The sequence below is a fragment of the Ceratotherium simum genome, chromosome 17, assembly GCF_057802395.1.
Source record: "Ceratotherium simum simum isolate JZ-2026a chromosome 17, ASM5780239v1, whole genome shotgun sequence".
Classification (NCBI taxonomy): Eukaryota; Metazoa; Chordata; class Mammalia; order Perissodactyla; family Rhinocerotidae; genus Ceratotherium; species Ceratotherium simum.
In genome coordinates, this window is record NC_141916.1 from 29,875,604 (window position 1) to 29,902,159 (window position 26,556).

Here is a 26,556-nt window from a genome sequence, read left to right on the forward strand (position 1 = left end):
TTGCTCTTTTTTAGGCTAGCTTTCTTCCAAGAACATGACTCGGAATAAAAAAGTTGCTGAAACTTACATACTGTTTATTGTATCATATATAAATTCCATGAATATTTGTTCGATAAATGAATAAGTTGTAACCATAATGATTTACACAGAATTTGATCAATACATCCTCCCTATGGAACTTCTGAAAATAACCAGTAATGTTTAAATTTTCTGATGTTTAAAAATTGGCATAGCACATTCTAAGCTCCTATTTCAAACTTGTCAGTCCCAGATTAAACCTCTTTATAAGCTATTACATAGTTCCATGTAGTCACTAAAAAGCTGAACTGTTTCATTCCTACTCTGTGCCCATCATCGTTCTCAGTTCTGGGGATGCAAAAGGTGAAAAAGTCAGAGAGATCCAGCTCTCATGGAGTTTGTCCTCTAGTATGGGGAAGATAGATTATAAATCCATAAACAAGCAAGATAATTTCAGAGAGGGGCTAGTGCTATAGAGATAATAGAATATTCTAATATGATTTAGATGATTTAGAATGACTGGAATCTCCTCAATGAGTGGAAATTAGAGAACATTGTCTAAAGAGGAATTTTAGGGAGGTTAATGATATGCTATGTGAGGTAATTCATCACTTGTCTCTTGAGAAAGGTGGATTGATACTTTTTAAGGCTTTTATGGGTCTCTGTTGGTTTACCTGTGAATGAGATGTCAATTTGAGAAAAGCCTTGACATGAGGAGTAATAAAGCTAAATTGTAACTGGTTTACGTATCAAATAATCCTAACCCAAAGAACGGTGATGATCATTTGTATTTGTATAGTGTTTGATAGGATTTTTAGCCCTTTCATATTCATTGCCTCTTTTGAACCTCAGGACAATCTTTTGATGAAAGTAAAACATAATATTATTCTAACGCTATAAAAGGAAAACTAGGTTCGAAGAGTTTGAATAAGTCATATATCACACAGCTGCCAAATGATGGAATTTAGACCAGAACTAAAGTTTCCTACCTAATTTAACGCCCTCAATCTTTTGCTATTTTAGATTGGTTACTTGAATTGACCAGGTATGAATGTTGGGGAATTTACTTTTGACGTCAATTTTTAGTAATAGTCCTTGATTTTAAAGAGGCGACATAGAACAGAAGCTCTAAAATATGGTCCCTGGACCAGCAGCATCGTCACCTGGGAACTTGCTGGAAACGCAAACTCTCAGACCTCACCTCACACCTACTGAATCAGAAACTCTGATCCCTCTAGGTGATTCTGACACACACTAAAGTTTGAGATCACTAATTTAAAATATAAGTAATGGCTACCCCCATATTCTTTGCTTTTTTATTAAAAATAAATATGTTTAAACTTTCATTTTAACTTCATTTATACACGTACACATTATATAGGTAAAAATATACAAAAATGTATAAATATGATGATATCATTCACGGTTTTATAGTGCAGACTTTGAAAAAATGCACTCAATATAATGGTAAGAATTTAAAAGTAGTAACATCTATTTTTGTAAGCAGGGGATGAAAAGAAAATTATATTCTTATATATTTCCGGTAGAAATGTGAATTTAAATACGATTTCATATAGCAGAATTGTCTTCCTTGGGAATCTAGATCATATAAATAAAATTCTCAGTATGTTAGTAAATATTACAAGGAGGTTTACTGTAACACGCACTATTCATTATTACAACATGTTCTACTGCACTACAGAGGGATCTGTAGTGATGAATAACTAAAACTAAAGTGCATTCTCATCAATAGGGAAATAGTTGAATAAATTATGGTATATAATCACACTGAAAAATTTGTAGTCATTTAAAATAATTAGTTAAAGCTCTCCAGTTGAACTGGAGGGATTTTCATTAATTACAGTTGGGTAAGAACTGCACCTTTCTGGACAACGACAGAACAACACCTTTTTATACACATGTTTATCCATATACTTATTTAATTATGTGAGAGAAGAATATGACAAGATGTATGCTAAGCTCTTAAATGGCATAACTATTGGAGGAAAGGATTGGTTGCTAATGTGAATGGAGAAGTAGATAAAGGCCAAACTTTTATCATTATATGCTTTTATCAATTATAGCTGCCTGGCTAAACAGCCTTTTAATCTCCTTCTGCCTACTCAATAAGCATCTCATAAGAAGAGATGAGAAGCAGTAGCTTGCTGCAATAGTTAAGAACCTAAGTTCTACAACCTTAAGACCTTAGTCCAAATCCAGGCTCTACTACCAATGGCTGTATGGCCTGAAAAAGGCTACTTCGCCTCTCTGTGGCTCCATTTTCTCACCTGTAAAATGGGAAAATAATAGTACCTGTCTCACAAGTTTGCTGTGCGAATTAAGTGAGTTAATATTTGTAAAAAGCTTAGAACTACGCCTATCACTGTTCTAAACGAGTTAATAAACGTGTTACTATAACAATTAGCTTACGAAGTAGTTAGTTTTGTATAGCAAATAGAAATTATCATTATTAAAGTATATATATAAAATATATAACGGACCTGACACAAAGCAGGTGCTCAAAAGTTGGTGTCTGTTCCTAAGACACCAATGACCACCTTCTTCCTTCTCAAAGGACATTTTCCATTATTATCACTTCCTCTTCCTTCTAATCCCCCTTCTCTCAACTTCCCCGGAATAGAAGAGTTTATCAGTTTCTACTATGTGCTGGGGTTTCTAAAACAACTAAGTAAAGGCTTTTATTGCTGACAACTAGAGGGGAAAAGATAGGGTTAACAGATGACGTACATTAATTTATTTATTCAGCAAATATTTCCTGACTGACTGTTACTGCTGGCACAATGCCAGGCATCTGGAGAAGAGCAGTGACAAAGGAAGAAAGGTTTTCTACCCACCAGAGTCTACATCAAATGAATTATTTGATTTAAATTTTATGTGCTACAAAAGAGAAATAGAGACTGGAAAGAAAGCACCAAGTCGAAGAATTCAGAAAAGCACATAGAAAATAGGCAGAGCCCAGGGCAGGTAGGGCTTTACAGGCCACATTCACAGTATTCGATGTCTCTAAAGGGAGTAACACAATCAGAACTGCCTTTTTAAACATTTAAACACGATGGATGGAAGACGTGCGTGTTCCTGCCTCTCCTGAAATGACACTGAAATGACAACAAAGCAAGAAAAAGCTATAAACCCAAAAGGACAAAAAGAATAGGAGAGGACACAGAAGATGACAAAGTACAAAGATGTCAACAGGTTTATAAGATGGAAGCAGGTAAAGGAGCAGTAACGGCCTTGCTGAGCACAGAGAACTTAAACCTGGCAGATAGCAATGAGAAGCGAGGGCTTCACCTCACAGAGCCTCATAAAAAAAAAGAGAAATGGAGGTACTTTGTACTGATTCTTTTGTACTGATTCTGCAGAAGATGGGGGTAGGGTGAGAGGCTAAAAAAGGCAAGGTGGGGAGTTAGTGTAATTCTTAAGGTTTCTTGGGGCTCAAGTCTCCACCCACACAACTCTTTGTGGTCAGATGATTACCCTTCCCCAAACTTGCAAATAAAAGAGTTTTTCCCTGGAAATATTAAACTAGAAGAGCTCCAGACCAAAACACCAGATCTGCAAGAGGGCAGAAGGAGGCCCCAGATTGAAAAAAGAGGGTTAAGTAAAAGCAGGCAGACTTTAATTATTACCCCACATCCCTAATGAAAGATTAGATAGTCCTTCTCTGATATTTGGAGGTACTCCAATTCAAAATACCCTGAATCACCCTTTAGGGAAGCCCACTGGTTATAAGCCTTACTTATGCACTTGGGGTTTCAGTTGCAAAGATAAATGGAGAGCATTTCTATTTAGTCGTTTATATCAGCAGACACCTGAGAAAATCCTACAACATGAGGAACAACAACTAAACAAACAAAAAAAGAACATCATTAATATGATCAGAGAAATAAGCATGAACTATGGATCCATGAAATAAGAAACAAAAACAAGCAGTAAACAAAAAAATATGCATACCTTAAAACTATAATAGCTAAAATTGTAGTAATTTAATGGAAGGCTCAGAAGAGAAAGTCAAAGAAATCTCCCAAAAATTAGAGTACAAGGAGTAAGGGGTGGTAGAGGTAGAAAATACAAGAGAAACAAAAATTGGAGATTCAACCCTGGTGGTGAAAAATCCAACATAATGTAGTCCCACGGAGGGACTACATGGGAAAATAGAAGGCAGAGGAATTACTGAAGGAATAAATCAATAGAATTTCTCAAAATTGAAGGACTCAAAACTGAGTCTCTGTTTGAAATGCTGAGTATCTGTCAGGAAGAATGAACAAAGTGAACAAAATGGAAAAAGAGAAGACACCAAATCTTCCAGAGTGATGAATCAAGTTGATTAAAAGGATCTGGAGTCAGACAGAACTGGACTTCTCAACAGCAATACCCACCCTTGGGAACCAGAAGTCTGGCCATCATCATCCCCATTGGGAGTGAGTGGTGATGCCATTCTCTGAATTAAGGAATGCAGGAGCAGGCCCAAGGCTGTACAAGAAGTTAGAACTAGCTCTTATGAGTCTGAGCTACCTGTAGAACACAGAAAAGGAAGGTAGGAAAGCTTTAAGTAAGTTAAAATTTAATATTTGTCTCTGATCTTCATTCAGACTGACCTCAGCTACTCTGAGATTCCCTCGTTGACCCACTTTCTTAATTCCTGTCTTAGGGGTCAAGTAATATTTGAAATTAGAGTCTCAGGAATTATTCCCAAATTCCCCTTACCTTAGGGAGATCTATACCTAAAAAGATAACTCCCTCCCCGCTGGATTTTGAAAGGGGCATGGGAAAAGGAAAAGAAAGAATTGGAAGAGAGTTGAGCAAACAAGAAAATCACAGTGTTGAAGGTTCAAAATTACCACTCAAGAGGCTGGCTTAGCTCACACGGGAATTGTCAGGCTCTTCACCTCCAAACCAATTCCTCCTCTACTTAATACAGAGGTCATCAGAAGGAAGCTGTGACACAGACCCTTACAGCCTCTATTCTACTATCAATGCCTCATATAGCACTTTGCATAGCAAATGGTGCTCAGTAAATATCAGTCTAACCTGCTCTCCCCTCCTCTACCATTTTAGCAACTCCTTCAGAATGAGGGTGGGGAAGGATATGCAAATCTGTATTGTGTGGTTTACTTGTTAGGCTCTTGTTAGTTGAAATAGTTGGAAAAAAATTTTAAACATTGTGCATTAAAAATCTTGTCATCTTATCCTTCAGCATTGAAAAAAAATGACCTTGAATGCATTTTCTACTTTTCCTAAGACTCTTACCAGAGCTGTTAATAAGTGACAAGAAAAACTGGTTTGATTCACCTGCTAATGAGCTGTGAGATGGTCTAAAGAACAAAGAAAAAAAAATCAAAACCTTATGGTATTAATTTTAGATGAAAGCAAAAATATTTCAGACAAATGGATTCAGAAAAATGAATATCCCAGTGAAATTAACTCTGCTTGTTGTGGAAACACAGCAGTAAGAGGGCCAGCAGGGGGCCAGGAACAGCATAAATAAATACCAGGAAAGTTATTTTCAGAATTTGTTTACTTAATAATATTTAACACCGAAATCAAACCTGAGGGGGTCATTAGAGAGACCTTCTGCACTACTCCACTTAAGCAATTAGAGTTGGTAAGTAGTATAAGGATAAATTACTCATTTGGCCCTCCCACACAAGTTTATTCCTACAGCAAATATAAAAGCACAGTATTGCATTGCAGGTTGTTTTATATGGGTCTGTCTCTCTCGATTGTGGAGGACTGGAGGGCAAGGACAATTGAAAAGGGCCTTATTAAAGTGTTACTTCACTGCGAACATACAGTATTCAATATTTTTTAATTGATAGTGAAATTATTTCCTTAGTCAATCTGATCTAAAAACCACCCAAATCAATGTGCATAAAAACAAAAAGCAAATGAAGCCTGCAGATTTTAGTTTGTCTTAATTCATGATAAAAATAGTCCTAGTGATACCAATTATCTTATGAATCAGGTCAAAATGATTCAACTAATGAATGCTTACCTACTGAGATGCCATGCCTAATATTTATAGTAAGCTTTACCATAGTGTCCTTACAGAGGAAGTAATTTATCATAAACTGTCTGGCAGTTTAAAACAAGACTATCTATTCTAGTAGTACAAATATGCTAACAAGTTCAGGATATTCCACTCCAAAAATAAAGAATCCTTACCTAATAAATGTTAAATCAATCCTCAGGTTATAATATGGGATCAAACTCTGCCTGAAAACGATTTAAAAACAATGTAAACACATTTATTGTAACCTTGTGACACTTGTTTATTAGCATTATTTTGCAGCTTTAGTTCCATCAGAGATTTGCACCCAGAGAATTACAAGAACAGGAGAGTTCAAGCCCCTCATTTTACAGACTGAAATAAAGACCTGAAAGCCATTTCTTCAAGGTCAAGAAGAGGTGTGTGTGACAGATTTGAACTTAACCCTCCTGCTCTTTAATACTTATGCCTTCCTTGTCTTTTTCAGTATTTAAGTCACTTGCAAAAGTCAAGTTGCGCATTCTCAATTGCCAATTACGGATTAATCGACAGAATACTAACTGAATATTAATACAATAACATATTTCGTTTTGTGATCTCCTAAGAAGGTTAAAAAAAAAAGCAATACATTTAAATTTGCCTATTCGCAGTATTTATAAATAAATATAGAAAGAAAGAAAAACTGAACTGGATAAACAGTACCTTACGGTGAATTTCACTACTAGTAATAAAAAGATCTCGGGTTAAACATTCCGCCTCTAAACCATCATCGTTAGAAATTATTTTTAAAATGCTTTCCAGGGACGTCCTTCTTCTTCCTATAGATGTCTGGTTATATTATTCATCTATTCATTTTTTAAATTTAACTTTTTCGGTTTGTCTTCAGCCGGAATGACTTTTCTGAAAAGCGGAAGCGGATAGAACACGGAGAGTAGTACATATCTGTACTCAAGTTGGAGAGACAAGGGGGTTGGGTGGGGGAGTTGAGGCTGGGAAAAGTACAGAGAAAAAGATTTCTCCGCTTCCCTGCGCGCCAAGATGAGCACCCCGGCCTCACCAGGGGTCCCCAGCAAAGGTGCCGGGCCGCCCCTCCTCCGATGCCAACCCCTTCCCCAGCCGACTGCGGAGCGGGGGCTGCGCGTTCGGCCGCGGGTCGTCCGGGCCCGCGCCGGGCTGCGATTGGACGCGCCGCCGCCAGGCACCCGCCAGAAACACAAACGCTCTGGGAAGAGGAGGGGGGCGTTCTTGCGAGTCGAGGGCTTCGGCTTTTTTACGTCTCCCCCCTCCCCTGCGCACTCCATGCCGGGTCTCTCTCTCCAGCTCACCTCGGCTCGCTGGAGCGGCGGGAGAGTTGGCACAAACCTCGCCGCCACCGCCGCGCGCGGGTTCCCGCCCCAGCCTCTCCGCCTTTCCCTGCGCCCTCCGCTCCCACCATGGGGCCAATTTGGGGCTCCTAAGAGTTGCCGCGTCTTAGCAGCGCGCTCTCCGGCCAAAGTCCCCACGGGCGGGCTATGGCTTAGGGCGCAAGAAGGGCCAGCCTAGAGGTAAAGGGAAAGGGAAAGGGAAAGGACGGCTAACGGGAAAAAGAGGCCAAACGATGAGTTTCCAGGAGGACGGAGTGAGCAGCCTGTGCCAGAAGGCGCTGCACATTGTCACCGAGCTGTGCTTCGCGGGCCAGGTGGAGTGGGAGAAGTGCTCGGGCATCTTCCCCCCGGACAGGGGCAGCCAGGGCGGAGGCAGCACAGGTAACCGGGGGAGGGCTCCGCTCGCGTCCTCGCGCTCAGCCGGGACCCCGTGCGCTCAGCTCCAAGCTCCGGGTTCTGCGCCTGCCGCGCGGCAGCAGGGGCATTTTTGGGACGCCGCGCCTTCCTACCTCGCTCCTTCCTTCCGTTCGGCTTCTGGTGACTTGGAGCGTGGGCTCTCCGGGTTTTGTCTCCTCGTTTGCACCTGCCCGGTTTCTCCCACTTCTCTGGTCTGCTCCTCGCCCGCCGGCGCCGACTCTCGCTCCCTGGCGCCCGCACCCCCTCTCTCCGCTCTCTCCCACGCCTCCGGTCTCCCTCCCGGAGGGGAGAGGCGAGCGCGGGCGCCGGGTCCGCTTGCCGAGCGCTGCCCGTGAGCCGAGACGCTCGCCTGCGGGACTCGGGCTGCCCTCGCTCGTCCCGCGGGTGGCGGGCTGCGGGCTTGGGGAAGGGGCTGGGGCAGAGAATCCATGCTTGAACGCAAATGGGGCTGCCTTAGCCTCCAAGAGCAGAAAGGATCCCGATAGCGGCGACCCGCGATGCAACCTGTCGAGCATTTTACAGTGTAGAAAGCCCTTTAATAGGTATGGTTTTCTAGGGCTTCATGACAACGTTGGCAAAACAGCAGGGATTATAGATCCCATTTTTGGAGGCGACAACTAAGGCTCAGGGCACGTATAGAGTAAGTGGAAGAGAGGGAAAAGGTTATAGATCCCTTCCACACACGCGCTCTCAGGCGCATCCCGTCACACAGGCATCCTCCCTACCTCTTCAGGAAACTTGGAAAGAAATGGGGTGGGATGGAGGAGGACATCGACCGTCAGAAATCTGGAGGTGGAAAAAAGTCTCAGGTGACAGATTTTTCTGGGGGGTTGGGGAGGCGCGTATCAGAGCGGCTGTTTTGCCCATTCTTGGGTGAAAGGGTTTTAACACCTGCGCAATGGTTGTTTTGTGCAGCCTGTGGTGCTGTGCACACGAACCAGATGGACTCCGGGAGTTGCGGGCCGCGTGGTTTCAAGCGTGCCTTGTGAAGGTCACTTGTTGCTTTGGGAGAGAAACAAGCACTGGTTTCGGGATTTGGGGCATCGAGCTGGAAGGAAGGTTGCCATTCCTTCTGTAGGGTCTTGTTTCTTACCCTTTGCTTCCCGGTCATTTTAGTCTCTTGAGCCGGCTTCCTGGGTTGAGGGTAGCCAGGGCAACAGAAGCTGGACCGCTAAGCTCGGAGCCGAGCACGACCACAGAAAGCCCTGCGAGCTGGGAAGGAGCCAAGGAGGGCACACTTAGTGAACTCCCCCACCCCCACCAAAGACAAAGGGAGAGGGGATGGAGGTGGGAATAGATGTGGTTTAGCTTTTACATACCATTATGTAAATGGAATATCGGCAGGGTTTTGGAATTCTCTGATCATGGCAACAGGAGCCAAGAGAGGCTTCTGTCTGCACTTGCAGAACCTGAGGAGATGCTGCTCCTTGGACCCTGGAGCGGAATGATACATAATTGCTGCTGTCCACATGCTGGAAACTTAGACATTTTGTGACTGTATAAACACAACAGAGTCTTTTGCATTTGTTCAGGAGATATTAAACTCCTAGGAATGTATGAAACGCAACTATTAGTGGATGGGACTGGATGAACGTCGTGTATATATGCCTGTCATGGGTATGGTTGCTAAGCATGCGATGAACACTCAAAATAGTGTGACCAAGTCCTCTGTGGTGATATTGGATAAGCTCTTCTGAAATGTCTTTAATGAGACACATGCTAAAGAGAAGACTCAGGGAAGGGGGTACAGTGGAAGAAATGAGAGTATTTAAGTTTAAAGACCTATATTTTGGTCATTTAACAGTTCATGCTGAGGATAAAACTAATTTCCCGACTCCCTCCCCCACCTTTGCAATCATATGCCAAGTAGTGGTTTTCCACGTCTCAGAATGGCTGGTAATGAGGAAAATTTAGGAAGATTGGAAACAACTACTAGCTTCTAAATCTTTCTAAATACACAATTATATCAGCTTCAGGTAAAACAGTATATGAATTGTAGAACAGGTTCTGAGCTTGTCTTGAGCACTATGAGAAGTAGTGGTAGTCCTAATTCCTTTTGGACTTTCCCTTGGGAACAAAAAGTCAGGAAAAATTAATCTGAAAGATTTACGTGGATATTTTTCGTCCCTTAAGGGAAAATATATACTATTCAAATAGGGTATTTGATTTAATATATGAATGTATATTGAATGGCTATCACTAAAGAAGACATTCTACTAGGTTGTGTATGAGATATAAAGAGGCATAGGATTTCTTTACATTTTCCATTTGTAGATCTATGTAACAGTTACAAGTAAAATGCTTTAATCTGCAAATAAACTCCTAATATGTATAGATATCTATGAAGTGGATTCAAAGATTATTTATCTAATCTTTATATTAATTAGCCACTCAGCTTCACATTGTTCTTTAAAGTAGATTCTCTTATAACTTATGCACTTGTGCCCTTTATTATAGGTCCCTAAGTAAAAGCACTTCCAGTAGGTCATCCTTCTACTCACTGTTTGTCTAATGAGAAGCACATTATTGGTAGGAGGACATCCACATTGAATGGTACAATGGTTATTTACTTTGAATGTTAATCAGCACTGCCCAGATGGTGTCAGTTATTCTCAGGTTGCCGTGAAAATTACAAGCTTCCAGACTGTGTATATTTTTAGATTCTTTCACATAGGGGTGGAGGGAGAGAAATTCAGGTAATCCCCATTATAGTCATTCTGCATTGAAGTTATGAATCACATATGTAAATAAGATATTATCCTTTTGGTTTTTTAAATGCCAATAAAGAGCAAGCTTTACTGTCCTCTTTACCATAACAGCACTAGCAGAAGCAACAGCAGTGTTATTGACATTGAGAATCTACCAATCAAGTTGACCAATACCCCATTTTCATAAAATTTGTGGAAACTTAAACTGCAGCGGCCAATGCTAGTTAATTTACTTTTTTGGAATAGTTTATTAGAGACATTATTGATGTCAACAATACTAGTACTTTAGAAAGTTCATCATGTGCAATTTTTAGAAAATCAAATTTCTGGAGTCTTTTTACCACTGATTCTGCCCCTCCCCCTAAATGGATATGTCACCCACTAAATTCATCTGAATGCACACTATGATTTAATACTAGAATGCTAGTACATAGAATCACACTATGATTTAATACTAGAATGCTAGTACATAGAATACTAGAATACTAGAATACAAAATACAAAACAGTATATTGGCCTCAAATGTTATTTTTCAGATATACTGTGACTAAATATACATGATAGTTTTTGAACTGGTTTTGGGGTCATTTCTGGTCAGTCTTTAATTGCTGCTCTATATCCAAATGCTGGTAAGGTTTTCGGAAACTATGTTGCTTGAAAGGCAGACCTCATAAATCATAGCTAATTAAACCCACTTAAGCTCACAGTGACATCACAATTGTATAGCCCCAACTTTGATTTAAATGTTTTAAATAAACATTTAACTCATCAATGTTTTAATTTTGAGCTTTTACACTTTTATTTTGGGACTGAAAATTCTAAAATAATTTTAAACCAATTCTTCTAAATTCATACACACGTTCTTCAATTTCTTAGATGTGGGGGAAAGTAGGTATATGGCAAAGAATTTCACTGAAGTTACTTGACTAATAAGAAAAGAGATGGCTAAGTAAAATTTTTAAAAATTACATCATGATTTTCCTCTAAGATTAAGGCACTTTAAGTCTATCATTAGAGCTTAAAATGAGTAGGGGGATTTCATAGATTTTCTCTACAAAGCAAATGATTACTCAGTTAATTTAGGTATAATTTTTGTATCACTATACTGCTGAGTTTTATGTTCTAATGATTATGTCAAGAATTACAATCTAGAAACATAGTTGAAATTTTTCCTTGAGACTTGTAGGTCTGAAAAAGAGTTATTGAACCACAGTGAATTCAGAACTATAGCTCACTTAAAGAAGGATGTATCAGAGGATTGTTTTTCTTTCTTCACATTGTTACTCCACTGAAGAATGGCCAGCTTCTACTATTTCTAGTCTCATTTTTACATGATCATCAATACATATTATGCTTAATCTCATTTGCTCCAAAGGGAAATGGACCTTCAAAGGCCAAGCAGATCTCAGCAAGCATCTATTTTTCTTAATTCTGAGACATCAATATTTTGGCAATATTGACAGTGTTTTTTTTTTTTTTTTACTTTTTTTTTTTCTTGAGACAAATTAAGATCTGTATTTCCTCTTTATACGAGCTGTGAATCTCTGAAATCTGATTCTTACAAGAGTGATTTTATACAAAAAGTATATAGCTACTTTATACTTTATAGTCTATACAAACTTTTTTTTTTTTTTGTGAGGAAGATCAGCCTTGTGCTAACATCTGCCAATCCTCCTCTTTTTTTTTGCTGAGGAAGACTGGCCCCGGGCCAACATCCGTGCCCATCCTCCTCCACTCTATTTGGGATGCCGCCACAGCATGGCTTGCCAAGCGGTGCGGCGCTGCGCACCTGGGATCCAAACCAGCAAACCCTGGGCGCCACAGCGGAACATGCGCACTGAACTGCTTGCGCCACCGAGCTGGCCCTATACAAACTTTATATACAAAGCATGTAGTGATTTTCGTTCAAATCACATTTTCTTTAAAACCTAATTGTCATTGTAATTTTGTTTTATGGGAAAAAAAAAATGGTCATTATTTGGGATGCATCTGCATTCATTTACAAGCTTTTTTTTTGTACAAAATTCTGGCAGAAGATAAACATTATCATGAATGTTTAATGGAATTTCCAGTGCCAATTAAAATGATCTATTTTTTTTTCTTGGTGAGGAAGATTGGCCCTGAGCTAACATCTGTTGCCAATCTTCCTCTTTTTGCTTGAGGAAGATTGTTCCCCAGCTAACATCTGTGCCAATCTTCCTCTACTTTGTATGTGGAACACCACCAGAGCATGACTTGATGAGCCATGTGTAGGTCGGCGCCCAGGATCCGAACCAGCGAACCCCAGGCCGCCAAAATGGAGTGCGTGAACTTAACCACTATGCCGCCGGGCTGGATCCAAAATGATCTACATTTTGAAAATGTAATTGTGTTCTTCCTGGTCTATATTTTATTCTACTAATGACATACGTATTAAGTCAATAGAATGTAAGATCTTTAAGGGCAGTGGTTTGTTTACTGTTTTATCCTCAGTGCCTAGAAAAATCTGTGGCTCCTACTAGAGTCTTAATAAATATTTGTTGAATGAATGAAAGAATGAATAGTTGAATTAATGAATATATTCTCAAGAAGCCTCAGTTTCCTTATGTGTAAAATGATGGGTGCTATTTAATAATCTCCAAATAGCTTCTGACACTAAATTGTATATATTTGTGTCTTTCTGTCTCCAATGCCCAATACAGTATCTTATGTAGATAGGCATACAAAATATTTAGTTTATGATAATGACAGACGTTAGAGCACTTGAAGCATTTAAAAGCTTGAATATAATGAGCCACGTACATACTCATGAAAAAGGAACTGAACATCATATGGATGTCCATTGACTTTCCTCAGAGTATGTTCAGGTAGAGTTATGATCCAATGGCTAAATTCGTAAGTGTTGCATAATAAATGTATTGAGTTTACTGAAGTTCTAGAAAGTGGGAATATCTGTTTAATATGTCCATTTACGATAGTAAAAGGAAAGCCTGTTAGTTTGCTTAAGTAGAAAGTAGCATGAGAAAAATAATCATATCAGTATTCAAATTGCTATTAGTAATTTCAGTTAGAACTAGAAATTATCATTTTGCAATTGTGAAAACTAAAGCAGGAAAAGTTAGCAGCTTCCCCTCAAATCGCTAGTTAGTGATGGAGCTAGGATAAGAACCCAGGGCTCCTTAGATCTGATCTTAGCTTCAACAAACAGTAGGAATAAGAAGAGATCTTGGGGCATCCTTGGTGTTAAAGGGCACTAAACCAATGTTTGTAAAGATAGGCTCTTAACTATTATTATACTATTGGCTATAATTAGTGGCATGTTGGAAGGTATCAATAAGATTTCTCAGTGTGTGGTTATGACTCAAATCTCAAACTTTCTTTTTATTAGATTTGCTGTCATCCAAATATGAGACACAATATTCTTCATTTTTCTTACTTGAGTATATGCATGCATGTGCAATTAAGTGTGCCAAGTGTTTACTCATATGCTTGCCCAAATATAATTGATTTGTTTCAACAGTAAAATCATGTAAAAGATTTTAGTGTTTGAAATGCACAACTGTGAACTCACACAATTATAAATATAATTCCTTTTATATGTTCATAAATAATTCTATAATGAAACAGATATTATATTACCAGTTAAATTGTTTTAAAAGTCAGTACCGTGGGGCACTGGAGACAAAATATTACAGTGGAAAAGAGCTGAGGGTCATCTATTCAAAGATCCTAAAGTATAATTACTATGAATGTGTTAAAGAAAACTAGACTTCCTAATAGGGAATGTTATTATTAAAGGCCAATAAATTATTTTGCTTGTTTCTAATTTGTACAATACCAATTTCTTCTGTCGGTGGGATACCCAACACTAGCTAAGTTTGGAAACAGAATCCCTTAACTGAAGAGATGGCTCCTTGTTATTAGCTAATAAGGTAGTTTTCTTTATCCTCCTGATGTTAAATATCCTAAATGTCTACTGTCTATGCTACATGTCCATACATGTATACGTATATCTATACATACAAAATATGTATATGCTACTTGTATATGTATATGCTACGGGGGAGAAGAGAAAAAAGAACTGATATTAACTTTTTTTTCTTATTCAGGTAGATCCTGAAGTGTGTTATGATGTACTGTTTAATTTTACATTCCCTTATTGAATAGAGAATATTACAGTCAATTTAAAAAACCTTGTGAATGTCAATTTGTTCATATTGCAGAATTATTTTAATCAAACAGCAAGGACTGTTGTTTTCCCTTCTGTCTTCATTATTCCTTTAGTTCTGTTTCAGTAGTCACAGATTTACAGGAATAATGGACAAAACAATATTAAGAAGCTTATTATCATTTCTAATATGTTACAGCCTGAGTTGTTATTATATCTGAGGTGGTTTTAGCATTATGCTTTTATTCAACAAATATTTATTGAGCACTGTACTATATGAAAGCTATTGTGCCAGACATTAAAATGTACTGGTACCATTAATTAAATGCTGTGCATAATTCAAGTTAATGTAAATGTAGAATTAATATACAATCACGATAAATTATTTACTCAATTATGAACATATGTAAAGTTTTTTTTTATAAATTTGGATATTTTAATAGCATGTTTAGTACCATATTTGGTTGAATCTAAGAGACTATCATAGGATGCACCATTATTTTATGTGGTACCAAAACAGGAAAAAGAATGTTGCTAATTAAATTATGACTATGCTTTCTTATCACGTAGAATTTTTATTTCATACTTATGGAAATACTTCTTTTAAAACTTAGACATAGCTTTTTAAATCATATATCACTTTTGTACAAACATAAGGAAAATATAAAAGACATAAATGGGTTAAAATAATTTTAAAATTAAAATTCTGAGTCTGACTCTTCTGAATGGCTTTAATTCAGAATTGGTGATGCCTTTGTTTTTCCAGTCATTATTGGACTTGATGCCATCAAGAATGCTGTCAAGAGTGTTAAGGATGTATTCTCTTTTCTTAACAGAATTGATAAAAGATATAAAGGGCATTGGTGTTGTGCTCTAAAGCTATCTGTACAGTTATGTGGAGTGTTTGCAATGTTGCCAAACTCATCTGACTCACTGTCTTCCCCACCTATTCCCAACAAAAGTTTAGCTTTAAGGGTTAAGGGTGTGCTTTACTGTTTACTCCAGTATTTTCTTCCAAGCCGCTTCGACTCATTCTAGGACTTCCAGTGTTGATGCTTTTGCTTTAGCACATACACAAACAGAGAAAACTATGACACAATTACATCTTAGCTACTAGTGATTGTAACAAGCCATCGATACTAATCTACATTCTGATTTCAGAAAACGAAAATGTTTAAAAATATGCATTTTATAATCAATTAAATATGGTGTTAGTATAAAGTTTTTTATCATTTACTGAAATTCAAGAGAAAGGCGAAAGTCAATACAACTAAAATGGAAATTATAAGAGGCATTGTTGCAAAGGTAAGTATATTGAATGATTATATATTGGATTTATAGATGAAGAAGAGACTGCTAGTTGTTTCCCAGTATTCATTTCCCCCTTCTATTTCACAGTATTAGAATCCTTTATTTTTAGTTGGGTATGTGGTAGGATTAAAATTTTTTTAAAAGAAATTGGAAAAGGACTTTTCTCAGCCTCCCGTGTAGTTTGGTGCAGCCACGTGACTAGTTCTGACCATTGCAATGTTGGCAGCAGTGATGCGCACTATGTCCAGGTTGTGCCCTTAAATTGAAAGGACATACCCTCACCTTCCCTTTTCCCTTGTTATTCTTCTTCCGTCAAGCTGCCTGGAATGTGGACATGGTAACTTGCCATCTTGGACTTTAAGGAGAAGGCAAAAACCTTTGAATAACAAAGCAAAAAATACAGAAGAAGCCAGGCTTCCAGATACCTTGAAGTTGCTGTATCTGCCCTGGCTTGCTTATGCTGGGACAATCGATTACATGAGAGAGAAAGAAACTTCTGTCTTATTTAAGCCACTATTAATTTGATTTCTTCTCATAGAAATCATAATTATGCCCTGTTATAATAGTTATACCACATCAATAGTATAAATACATTAACTTCAAAGATAATTCCCAGTTTTCATCTCGGAAGTAGCTTTCCTGAGGAAGTTGCCTCAACTTTCTTTGAATAAGAGTTCCTGATTTGAGTTTTATTCCTCTTCTCTTTCTACGGAATGATGCCATAAACATGGTCTGTGGTCAGGCAACGAAGGGAAGCAACCAAAGAAACAAAAGACTTATATCTGTGAACTGAATTATAATTAGTGATTATGAGAAATCACTTTTTTGTACATTTTGAAAATTAACTAGAATTTTAAAATTAAAAAAAATATATGATACATAAAGACACAGATAAGAATATCAACTAAGATAATGGTAATTGGAGTTGAGAGCATGCCGGTTGGTCTATGCTTTTCTGCACGATCATAGACATCTGCATGGGTAGTAGGTAATTAGACCTAACAGTATTCACAAGCCACAATGAATAGGACCATGCAAATGTTATGGTCTGGTTATATAGACTTTAGCAAAGTTCTGCTTTACTAAAAGTTTCTGAGGAATTAGCATTTTTTGGCTTACTCTATTTTCTCATGGTAGTTGTCTTTTCTCGGTTTTTTAGAACGATGTCACTTTTTTTGAGATATTAAGACATGATAAAAGAGTAAGATCTTTCTAGCAAAAATGAGTCAGAGATATACAGTCAGACAGACAGATAAGTAGTGGTGGAGCAATGGTCATGGATATGTATGTAATCAAACCAGAGTTTGAGCAGTGTTAAACCTGATGATCTCAGAACGTAATCTAACTTCTATAAATTTCATTAACTCTTAGTCTTATCAAGATATAATAGGATGAATGTCATATAATGGATTCTGTTCAGTTATCCAGAGACATTGAAGATTTAAGCTAGAGAGATCCTATCCTACTCATCAAGTTGGCCCATTGCAATGGGTTACATCAAAGTCTGTGTCTGAGAAGACAAGCCATTCATATTCGTCACCTTGGCCTCCCAATGGTTGGCCCCTTTCCCTCAGTGATCTCCTCTTCTCCACCTTACCTCCCCAATCCCCAACCAAAAGCTCCTATGCTTTCATCTTTCTCATTTGGAAACTCCAATTCATTCACCTTTCTACTTCTCTGTGAATTTCCTGTCAATAAATATGGCATCTTACTTATGATACATCATTTCATCATTGCAATTATTTTCTCCTTTGAGGTTTATCACATCCTTCTGGGTGGCAGGGGGCAGGTGAGGTGGGTGACCTCATTCATAGATAAATTCATCTGCTTCTCTGTCCCTACACCAAAGCAACTGAATATTTAGGAGATTTTAAAACCAGGCAGACTAGTATCACTCTATTAGTATCCAATTTCAAAAGAACCCTCAATTCTGACCAGACATGTTTTCCTATTCAATTTTCTCTTCTCTACAAATGTTTCCCACTCTATTTAAATATTCCAAACTATGCCCAAATATCCCAAAATAACTGGCAGTTGACCTAACTCCTGCTTTGGAGAGAAAATAGTATTTATAAACAAGAATTCAGTTGACTTCTTATGCAGAGACCTATGAACTTACCTGATTCCAGAACCATCCTCTTTTTCTTACAAAGGAAAGAGTGATCCAATCCTCTTTGCTTCAGACCCCATCCATTGTCATCTTTTATGGGACTTTGCTATTAATTATTTATTCTGCTTAACTTTCTATCTCTTCTGTCTACTGATTCCTTCCTACAAGTTTTAAAACATGCTTCCTACAAGTTTTAAAACATCCTAATAAAAACACCTTCATCAACTCTATGTGCTAGTCTAGTTATTGCTCTCTCTCTCCTCCTGTCCTAAATCCAGCTTCCTGATGGAATTATCTACTCTCATAGGATCCACTTCTTCACTTCCATTAATTTATTAAACCATATTAATCTAGTTGACATGCCTTTGCTTCACTAATCTCGTCGAATTCACTAAAGACTTACTTGTTAAAGTTAATGGTTATTTGTCAACCCTTGTTTTAATTAAACTTATTTTAACTTTTTACATTCTTAACCACTTTTTAAAACATTCTTCTCCAAACTTCTATGAAAACACGTTGACCTGATTTTTTTTTTTCATACTTTTACTCTTTCTTAGTCTTCTATGCATGCAGGCTCTTTGTTCCTTAAAATTCTCTTTCTTTAAATATTAGTGTACTCAGGATTCTGTTGAAGAGCTTTTATCTTCTCTTTCATGGATTCACATTCCACAATCTAAGTCCTTCAGGTTAATCTTGAGTTGCAGTCATGCATGACCAACAGCTTACTCAAAATTTTTACTTGCATGACCACAAGTACTTCAAACTCAGTATGACCAAGGCTGAAGTCATGGTTTCCTTACTTCATCACCCTATTAGTCTCCCAATGTGTCACATTTTTTTAAATTTTTTATTGAGGTAACTTTGTTTTATAATATTATATTAATTTCAGGTGCACATCATTATATTTTGGCTTCTGTGTAGACTACATTGTGTTCACTACACCAGAATTCTGGTTGACGTTCTTGTCCTTGAATCTTCATACTCCACTAGAATTTTAACTTCCCAAGTAACTCCTGAATCTGCTTTTTTCCTGCTTCAGCAACTGTCATTCAGAACCATTATAATCTCTCATGTGGATGACTATTGTAATCTGTTAACTAGCTTTTCCTCTTCTATTCTGGCCTCCACTTTTATCTTCTCCCTAGCCAGAATGTTATATCTGAAATGCATATCCAAGCTTATCAATACCTTGACTTAAAAATGTTTCTGGGGCTACTTATTTTTCTTTGAAGTAAATTCAGACTTGTATCCATCATATCATGGTTAAATGTTGAATTACAATCATAAAGAATCATTTAAAACATTTTGATGACTTTGTAAGTTCTCCCAGATCCTCCCTTAATCTTTTGATAGTCAGATTCTTTTTTGCTTTGTGAAATTTTATTGAAAAAAAAGTCATAAAGACCGAAGTATGAATCACTTGATTTTGTTTTTTAATACTTTTAGTAATTAGTCATAATTCCAGTAGCAAACAATGTAAAAATATATAAAATACAATAAGCTTGTTTTTATAATTTTAGTTTCATTTTTCAGGATAAAATTCTAATTAATCCAACTTCTTTCACTTTTTGCTCTTAAGGGGAAATCCCTTTCCCCCTTGCTTTATGTCTCTTAATGGAAGGAGATACAAGGTAGGAATAATCATGGAATTGTGACTCACCCCCATCCCTGAGAAATGACTTACTTGTTTCCCCGTTCTTTGAGGTGTAAGCCTCATATCCTCAGGAAACAAATATTCTCTACTCCTCCATTTAGTAAAGTTTTTACAGGGTCAAGTCCCCATGGGGAACATCTGTGATTGTCCAGCCAGGCCTGTGACTGTATGGGCAAGTCTGATTAATTCAAGGTGATATATTAGCAAGTCCACTTTCCGATAGACCTAAGCTGATATTCCCTAGTATTTTAATTGCTACCTGCTTGAACACTGTCTGCCTCTTAGTTGTTCTGAGCATAAATGGGTAGTAAAATGGAATGTTATTTATTAGCTTCCTGAAATGTTAATATTTACTTAGAAATTTTGGTCTCCATTATAAACAAATTCACTCCTTTCAGTACCGAATATCATCAGAAGAGAAATTTCTCCTCTTCTTATTAATCTGTGAATCACCATTCAATCCACACCAAATCCATACCGATGCCTTTTCCCCTAGGTACTCTCATTTAAAGAAAAATAAATAGTTGGTAATGATACCAACCCATTGTTGCACTTATTATGCAAATTACAATGCTAAACACTTTACATACATGTCCTTATTTAAACCTCACAACATTCCTATGAGATAAATATCAATACCTGTATTTTGCAGAGGTTCTTAAAGCCTAAACAACTTGTACAAAGTCACACAGTGGTGGAGTTGACATTTGAACCCAAGTCTAAATGGTTCCACAGTAAAACTATCTTATACTTTCTTCATCGTAGAAGGTTTTCTGCATATTCTCGCCAAATCTCTCAACTTTTAGTCATCCAGCCACCTTGAAATTCACAGATATTTGAGTACCTTTTCAGATAACTTCCAAAATATGTATTCAGTAGCTCCATAAACCTTTTTTGACCATTTGATATAGCCTAGACACTAAAAATAAAAAGGTGAATAAATTTGGTTTCTGCTTTGAAGGATCAGGGAATGAGTATATTGGTCGGATAGGAACATTTGGAGAAGCAAAATAAGTACGGATCCACAATCCCTTATCCACCGTTAAGAAACCTCAGAACCTCTGAAAACTGAAAATTATTTCGTAAATTGTGGTAATTGGCACTAACACCTTACCTGATTTGGCATTAAGCTGCTTACGGTCTTCCATAATCCCACTCAGTGTGACTAATTCATACATTTCATTACAGATGTATTAATGTGTTTGGTTACTGGATGTTATCCTAGATAATATGTACCATTTTACCTTTCTAATATCCAAAAGAAAATAATAAAAATTTTTGGAACACACCATGTCCCAAGAGTTTGGGACAGAGGATTATAGGCCAATCAGTTATTACAATAGCAGTGTTACAGTGGTGGGTGTGCCTTAAAAGCCCTTAGGCAGAGAGAGCTTTCAGGAAGAGGTACTATTGAATCTGATTATTGAAGGATGAATACAAATTTGCTAGGCAGCCAAATGGGAGGAGAAAATGCATTGGAGCTACATGAAACAGCCTGAACAAAATCATGAGAGAGTTATGTGTGGTCAGGGGAAGGAGTATAGGTTGGAGAGTGGCTGAAGAATGAAGTGGGATCAATAGCCAGAGTCAAATCACAAAGATGCTGTGGAACACCTTGCAAATTTTGAATTTGCCCCAGATGGCCAAGAGGTGACCTGGAGGGATGTTAGGCTAAGAGGGGGAGGGTGACCATACATCTCAGTTGCCAGGACATGACTTGGTTTCTTCCTGCTACCCTGGCATTATTGATAATACAGCCTTTCACTTTCAAAAGTGACTTGGTCTGGGTAAAATGTTTTATGGTCCCCTAAATGATAGAACCAGATATTGATTTTAAAAAGAAAATTATTAGCAGTAAGGAAAATGGAACTAGGGTCAAAGATTTCCACAGGGCTTTTTCCTAAGATGAGAACAACCTTACGAACGCCAAAGCTCATCACTTAGGAACAGTGGCATAAAAGAATTTCATAAAATCCTTGTGGGGAGAGTATAAAAAGTTCTCTAATGCCTAACCTACATTATTACAAAGGGAGGTGTTTTCAGCTATAAATTGAAAACTACTTCCGTCCTTTCCCCACCTCACATTGTCTTGCAATTTCTTTGTATCTTGGCTTTGGGCTCCAGCTGGGTAGAAATCAGCCTATTGAAGAAGTTAATTGAGTTAATATCAAGAAAAATATAATGTAAATAGAGCTGAAAAATGCATGAAGATTATGAAACCATAATTGTAGTATTTATTCTTCCATTTTAAAACCGTAGTTACCAATCAGGAAACACATTAATTTTATACTTTTTCTCTTTTCCTCAAGTTGTGATGCTAATGAGCAATAAAAAAGTAAAAATAAACTACAAAATATAAAATATGATCAGACTTCCTCCCCAATGGAATATAAATGAGAAATATAGTCAATGGTTGCTTTAGTAAGCAACTGGAATAGGAAGGAAAATATTAATGTCTACGTATCACAGCATGTCAAAATTAATTTTTATTCTTATAATTAAGTAGCAATAAAAACTTGGAATTATGTCAATTTCTGACTGGATTTCCATTAGTTACAAATTGAGAGTTTAAATAGAAGCATTTTGACTTACTAATCAGGGAAATGTAAATTAAAACAAGGTATCATTTCCCCACCAGATCAGTGAAAATGCAAGTACAATATTTCTCTGAGATTGTAGGACCTGGTAAACTCATATGATGTTTTTGTTACAGCCACTCTGGGATTCATTTTGGAAATATCTGGTAAAACTAAATATGTGCATGACTCTGCATATCTATTTCTAGATATTTATCTTGGAGAAACATTCACAGATATGCACAAGGAGAAAGGTGCAAGGATACTCATTGTAGCTATGTTGTAATACCAAAACATTGAACGTAATCTAAATATCCATCGTGATGAGGTGTTATGGAATGCTATGTGACATGAAGTTAGATCTCGAGTATTATTGAATTAAAAAATAAGGCAAATTGAAGAAAGAAATATGCAGTAAGCCATTTATATAAAGTGTATTATTTTGTATTATTAATTATATTATGAAAAATTATATAAACAAATTGTATTATTTGGTATTATTAATTGTATTATAAACAATTCGACATTTTTGTGGTTTTTTTAAGAGATATTTTTGTTTATTAGTGTGTGGACTGGACAGATACACACTAAACTGGGATCAGTTGTTGCTTCTGGGGAAGGATGGGACCTCCAGGATTTACAGTGGTGGTTAAAGGAAATTAGATTTATTCTGTATTATTTGCTAGGGCTGCCATAACAAAGTATCACAGACTGGGTGGCTTAAACCACAGAAACTTATTTCCTCACTGTTGTGGAAGCTAGAAGTCTGAGATCAAGGTGTCAGGAGGGTTGATTTCTTCTGAGGACTCTTCCCTTTGGCTTATAGATGGCCGCCTTCTCCCCATGTCTTTACATGGTTTTCCCTTTGTGAGTGTCTTCGCCTAATCTCCTCTTCTTATAAGGACACCAGTCATACTGGATTAGGGCCCATCCATATGCCTCACTTGCCTTAATTACTGACTTAAAGGGCTTGTCTCCAAATACAGTCACATTCTGAGGTACTGAGGGTTAGGACATCAACACATGGATTTGGAGAGGGTGGAGGGACAGGCACAAATCGGTCTATAAAATGTTCCTAACATTTTTATTTAAAACAAACAAAAGAAATTGGATGACATATTTGACATCGACAAAGTATTAAAAGAAAATTACAAGGTTATTTAAATCTAGAAAAATTCCCTTCACAGGAAGTCTATTTGCTTTTCAAAACTTTAAGAGTGCTATAACACCAGATTGCTAACATTGGTTATCTTAGGAAGGTGAAAATAGAAGTGGATAAGGGATATTATTAACTTTTTTTAATAGACTTTCCTATTTAGAACAGTTTTAGATTTACATAAAAATTGGGAAGATAGTAGAGGTCCCACATACCCCACACCTAGTTTCTGCTATTATTAACATTAATATGGGACATTTATTATAATTATTGTTACATTGGTAACTAAAGTCAATACTTTATTCAGATTTCCTTGGTTCTTACCTAATATCATTTTTCTATTCCAGGATTCCATCTAGGCTACCACATTACATTTAGTTGTCTGTCTCCTTAGGCTCCTCTTGGCTGTGACAGTTTCTCAGACTTTCTTTTTTTTGATCACCTTGACAGTTTTGAAGAGTACTGGTCAGGTACTTTGTAGAATGCCCTTCTCCTGGAATTTGTCTTATAGTTTTCTCATGTTTAGACTTGGGTTATGGGTTTGGGGGAGGAAGACCACAGGGGTAAAGTGACATTTTCTTCACATCATATCAAGGGTACATACTTTCAACACGATTCATCACTGTGAGTGAGGTGATGGGGTGAGGTTTCTCCACTGTCAAGTTACCCATTTTTTCCCCCTTTCTGTACTGTACTCTTTGGAGGGAAGTCACTATGTGTAGCCCACACTTAAGGAATGGGGAGCTGTGCTCCATCTCCTTGAGGGTGTAACATCTACATAAATTGTTTGGAATTCTTCTGTATGGGAGATTTGTCGCATCTCTCCCATTTATTTATTTATTCAATAATCTTAATTTTTTTACTGTATTTTTTAATTATTCTACATAATGAGTATATATTAGTTTTGTAATTATTTTGAAATAGGAATATTTTAGAGATGCTTAGATAACTTATTAACTGATTTTGGACTTTAGACATTAGGAGCATGCAAGGTTATCAGAAAGGACCTACGGAGTTTGAAAATACAGTTAATAGTGTTCATTCTCTTAGTAATGAGTTATTCTCATTTAGACTATAGAAAGTGGTTTATAGAAATATTTAACATTATTTCCTGTTCAGAGAGTGAGAAGGTTGCATTTTTAGATCAAAGATGAAGCAAGCAGGAGCCTTTCCTGTATGTGCAGTTTCTGAGTTTCTTAAGCTTTATGACGTCGTGGCAGGTTGCAAGTTGCCAACCTTCCATTTGCAAAGTCTTGGACTCCTTGTAGTGTCCTTGGAAATGATATGCATATATCATGCTTTTCTTGTATACAGCTGGAAACTTTTCCTGGGGTGGAATTTTTCACATATCTCCTTTGGGAATTTCCAGTCATAATTATTAGTCTTTCCTCCCTACAAAGATAACTTAAAAGTAAATTTTTAAAACCTTAAATCAGGAAGCTATTAATAATAATCAATGTAAAATTATCTCACCATTTCTGCTCTTTTATGTATTTTATGCACTTCGTATATTATGTATATTATGTATTACAAAATTTTATGAATTAATATTTCTTTACATTGTAATTTTTTCCAGATATTTCAGTCAGCTTGTTAGCAGTGGTTGTCAGCTTTTGTGGCCTGGCCTTGCTGGTTGTCTCACTTTTTGTCTTCTGGAAGTTGTGCTGGCCTTGCTGGAAGAGTAAACCCGTGACTTCCAACGTCAGTACCATTCCACAGAGCACTTCAAATGCTCCTACTGAAGTTTTTGAGACTGAAGAGAAAAAAGAGGTTAAAGAAAATGAAAAGCCAGCACTAAAAGCTCTTGAGCCTGCAATAAAAATCAGCCACACTTCTCCTGATATCCCAGCAGAAGTGCAGACTGCTTTAAAAGAACATTTAATTAAACATGCACGTGTGCAGAGACAAACTACTGAGCCTACGTCTTCATCTCGGTAAGGAAAGATCAAATAAATAAAACTCTGCGTGTGTGTGTGTGTGTGTATAGTGTGTGTTGTGCGTGATTTCATAAGGGAGAAAAACTGACGTGGGAAAGCAGAAAAGACAAACAGGAGAAATGAGAAAGACCTAGGAAACAGGTAACTGAATAAAGAGGAACTGAGGAGGACAGAGTAAGTAGGAGCAAAGAAACAGAAATTGGGGACAAAAAAGCCAAATAGGAAGCAGTACCATGAAAGGGGCAGAGTGGGATTTGAGGTCTCAGTAAAATCATCTAACTACACATTGTTATGTATTGACTCTTTCCCTTGAAATATCACTGGTTGATAGCTACTACTTGCAGTGTTTCAATTTAGTTTAATTCTACCAATAAATATCAAGAAAACAGCCATTTTCAATGCATATCATGAAATCATCTAGAAGTTCACAATCAAAACCAAGTAACAGAGACTAGTGTTTAGTCTACAATTGTTTAGCACCTACACCATAAACATGGAACTGCTGGAGAATTTCATTGCCTATTTGAACTCTCATAGACTAAACTCTTATACTGGGCAGAGTATGGTAAGTTCCAGAAGAGCTTTGGTGAATATCATGAGCGTATCAGGGAGTGTACATGAAAGGAAGGAAGAAGGAGACCTCCTTAAGGATATACGTTTTAACTCAGCCTGGAAAAACTGGCAAAAATTTGCATGAATGAAAATAATTTGCTATAGTGCATTTCAAATTGTGTTAACTGTCAAGGACAAAGATTCTTGTGAAGAGTCATTTTTTCTACTAAGTATGGTCTTCAATCCTTAAAATGAGTGACAACATGACAGTAGCAGTTTTCCTCTGGTTCCCAGAAGTAGCAACTAGTTTTACCCGAGGGCAGGGTAAAATCAATGGTACTAGGAGCTAAGTGTTGTTTCCTGCTAACTAACTGACTTCCTAATCTTACCTGCCCACTTCTCTGAATCAAAGGTGCCTCTGTGCTTTCTGACATGATGAACTTTTGTGGCTTTAGAAATCTCTCAAATTGAAAAACTGTGTATGGGTCACGTTTGCTACTAGGACTGAAAGAATAGTCAGTATATGTTTTATGATATAAAAAAGGATTGTATCCATAAATAAATCCTCTTCTTTCTGAAATAAATTCCAGAAGGATAAG

At 37.3% G+C, this 26,556-nt stretch overlaps 1 protein-coding gene across 1 annotated transcript in view; it reads left to right on the forward strand.

The window, feature by feature from the left end:
* The first annotated feature begins 7,121 nt into the window (after positions 1 to 7,121).
* Positions 7,122 to 26,556, forward strand: part of SYT10 (synaptotagmin 10) — a 69,586-nt gene continuing 50,151 nt past the window's right edge. The window contains exons 1-2 of the mRNA XM_004441155.3: positions 7,122 to 7,770; positions 25,045 to 25,402. Coding sequence (XP_004441212.1) covers positions 7,623 to 7,770; positions 25,045 to 25,402 — 506 coding nt within the window. The 5' untranslated portion in view covers positions 7,122 to 7,622. The remainder of the gene's footprint in view (positions 7,771 to 25,044; positions 25,403 to 26,556) is intronic.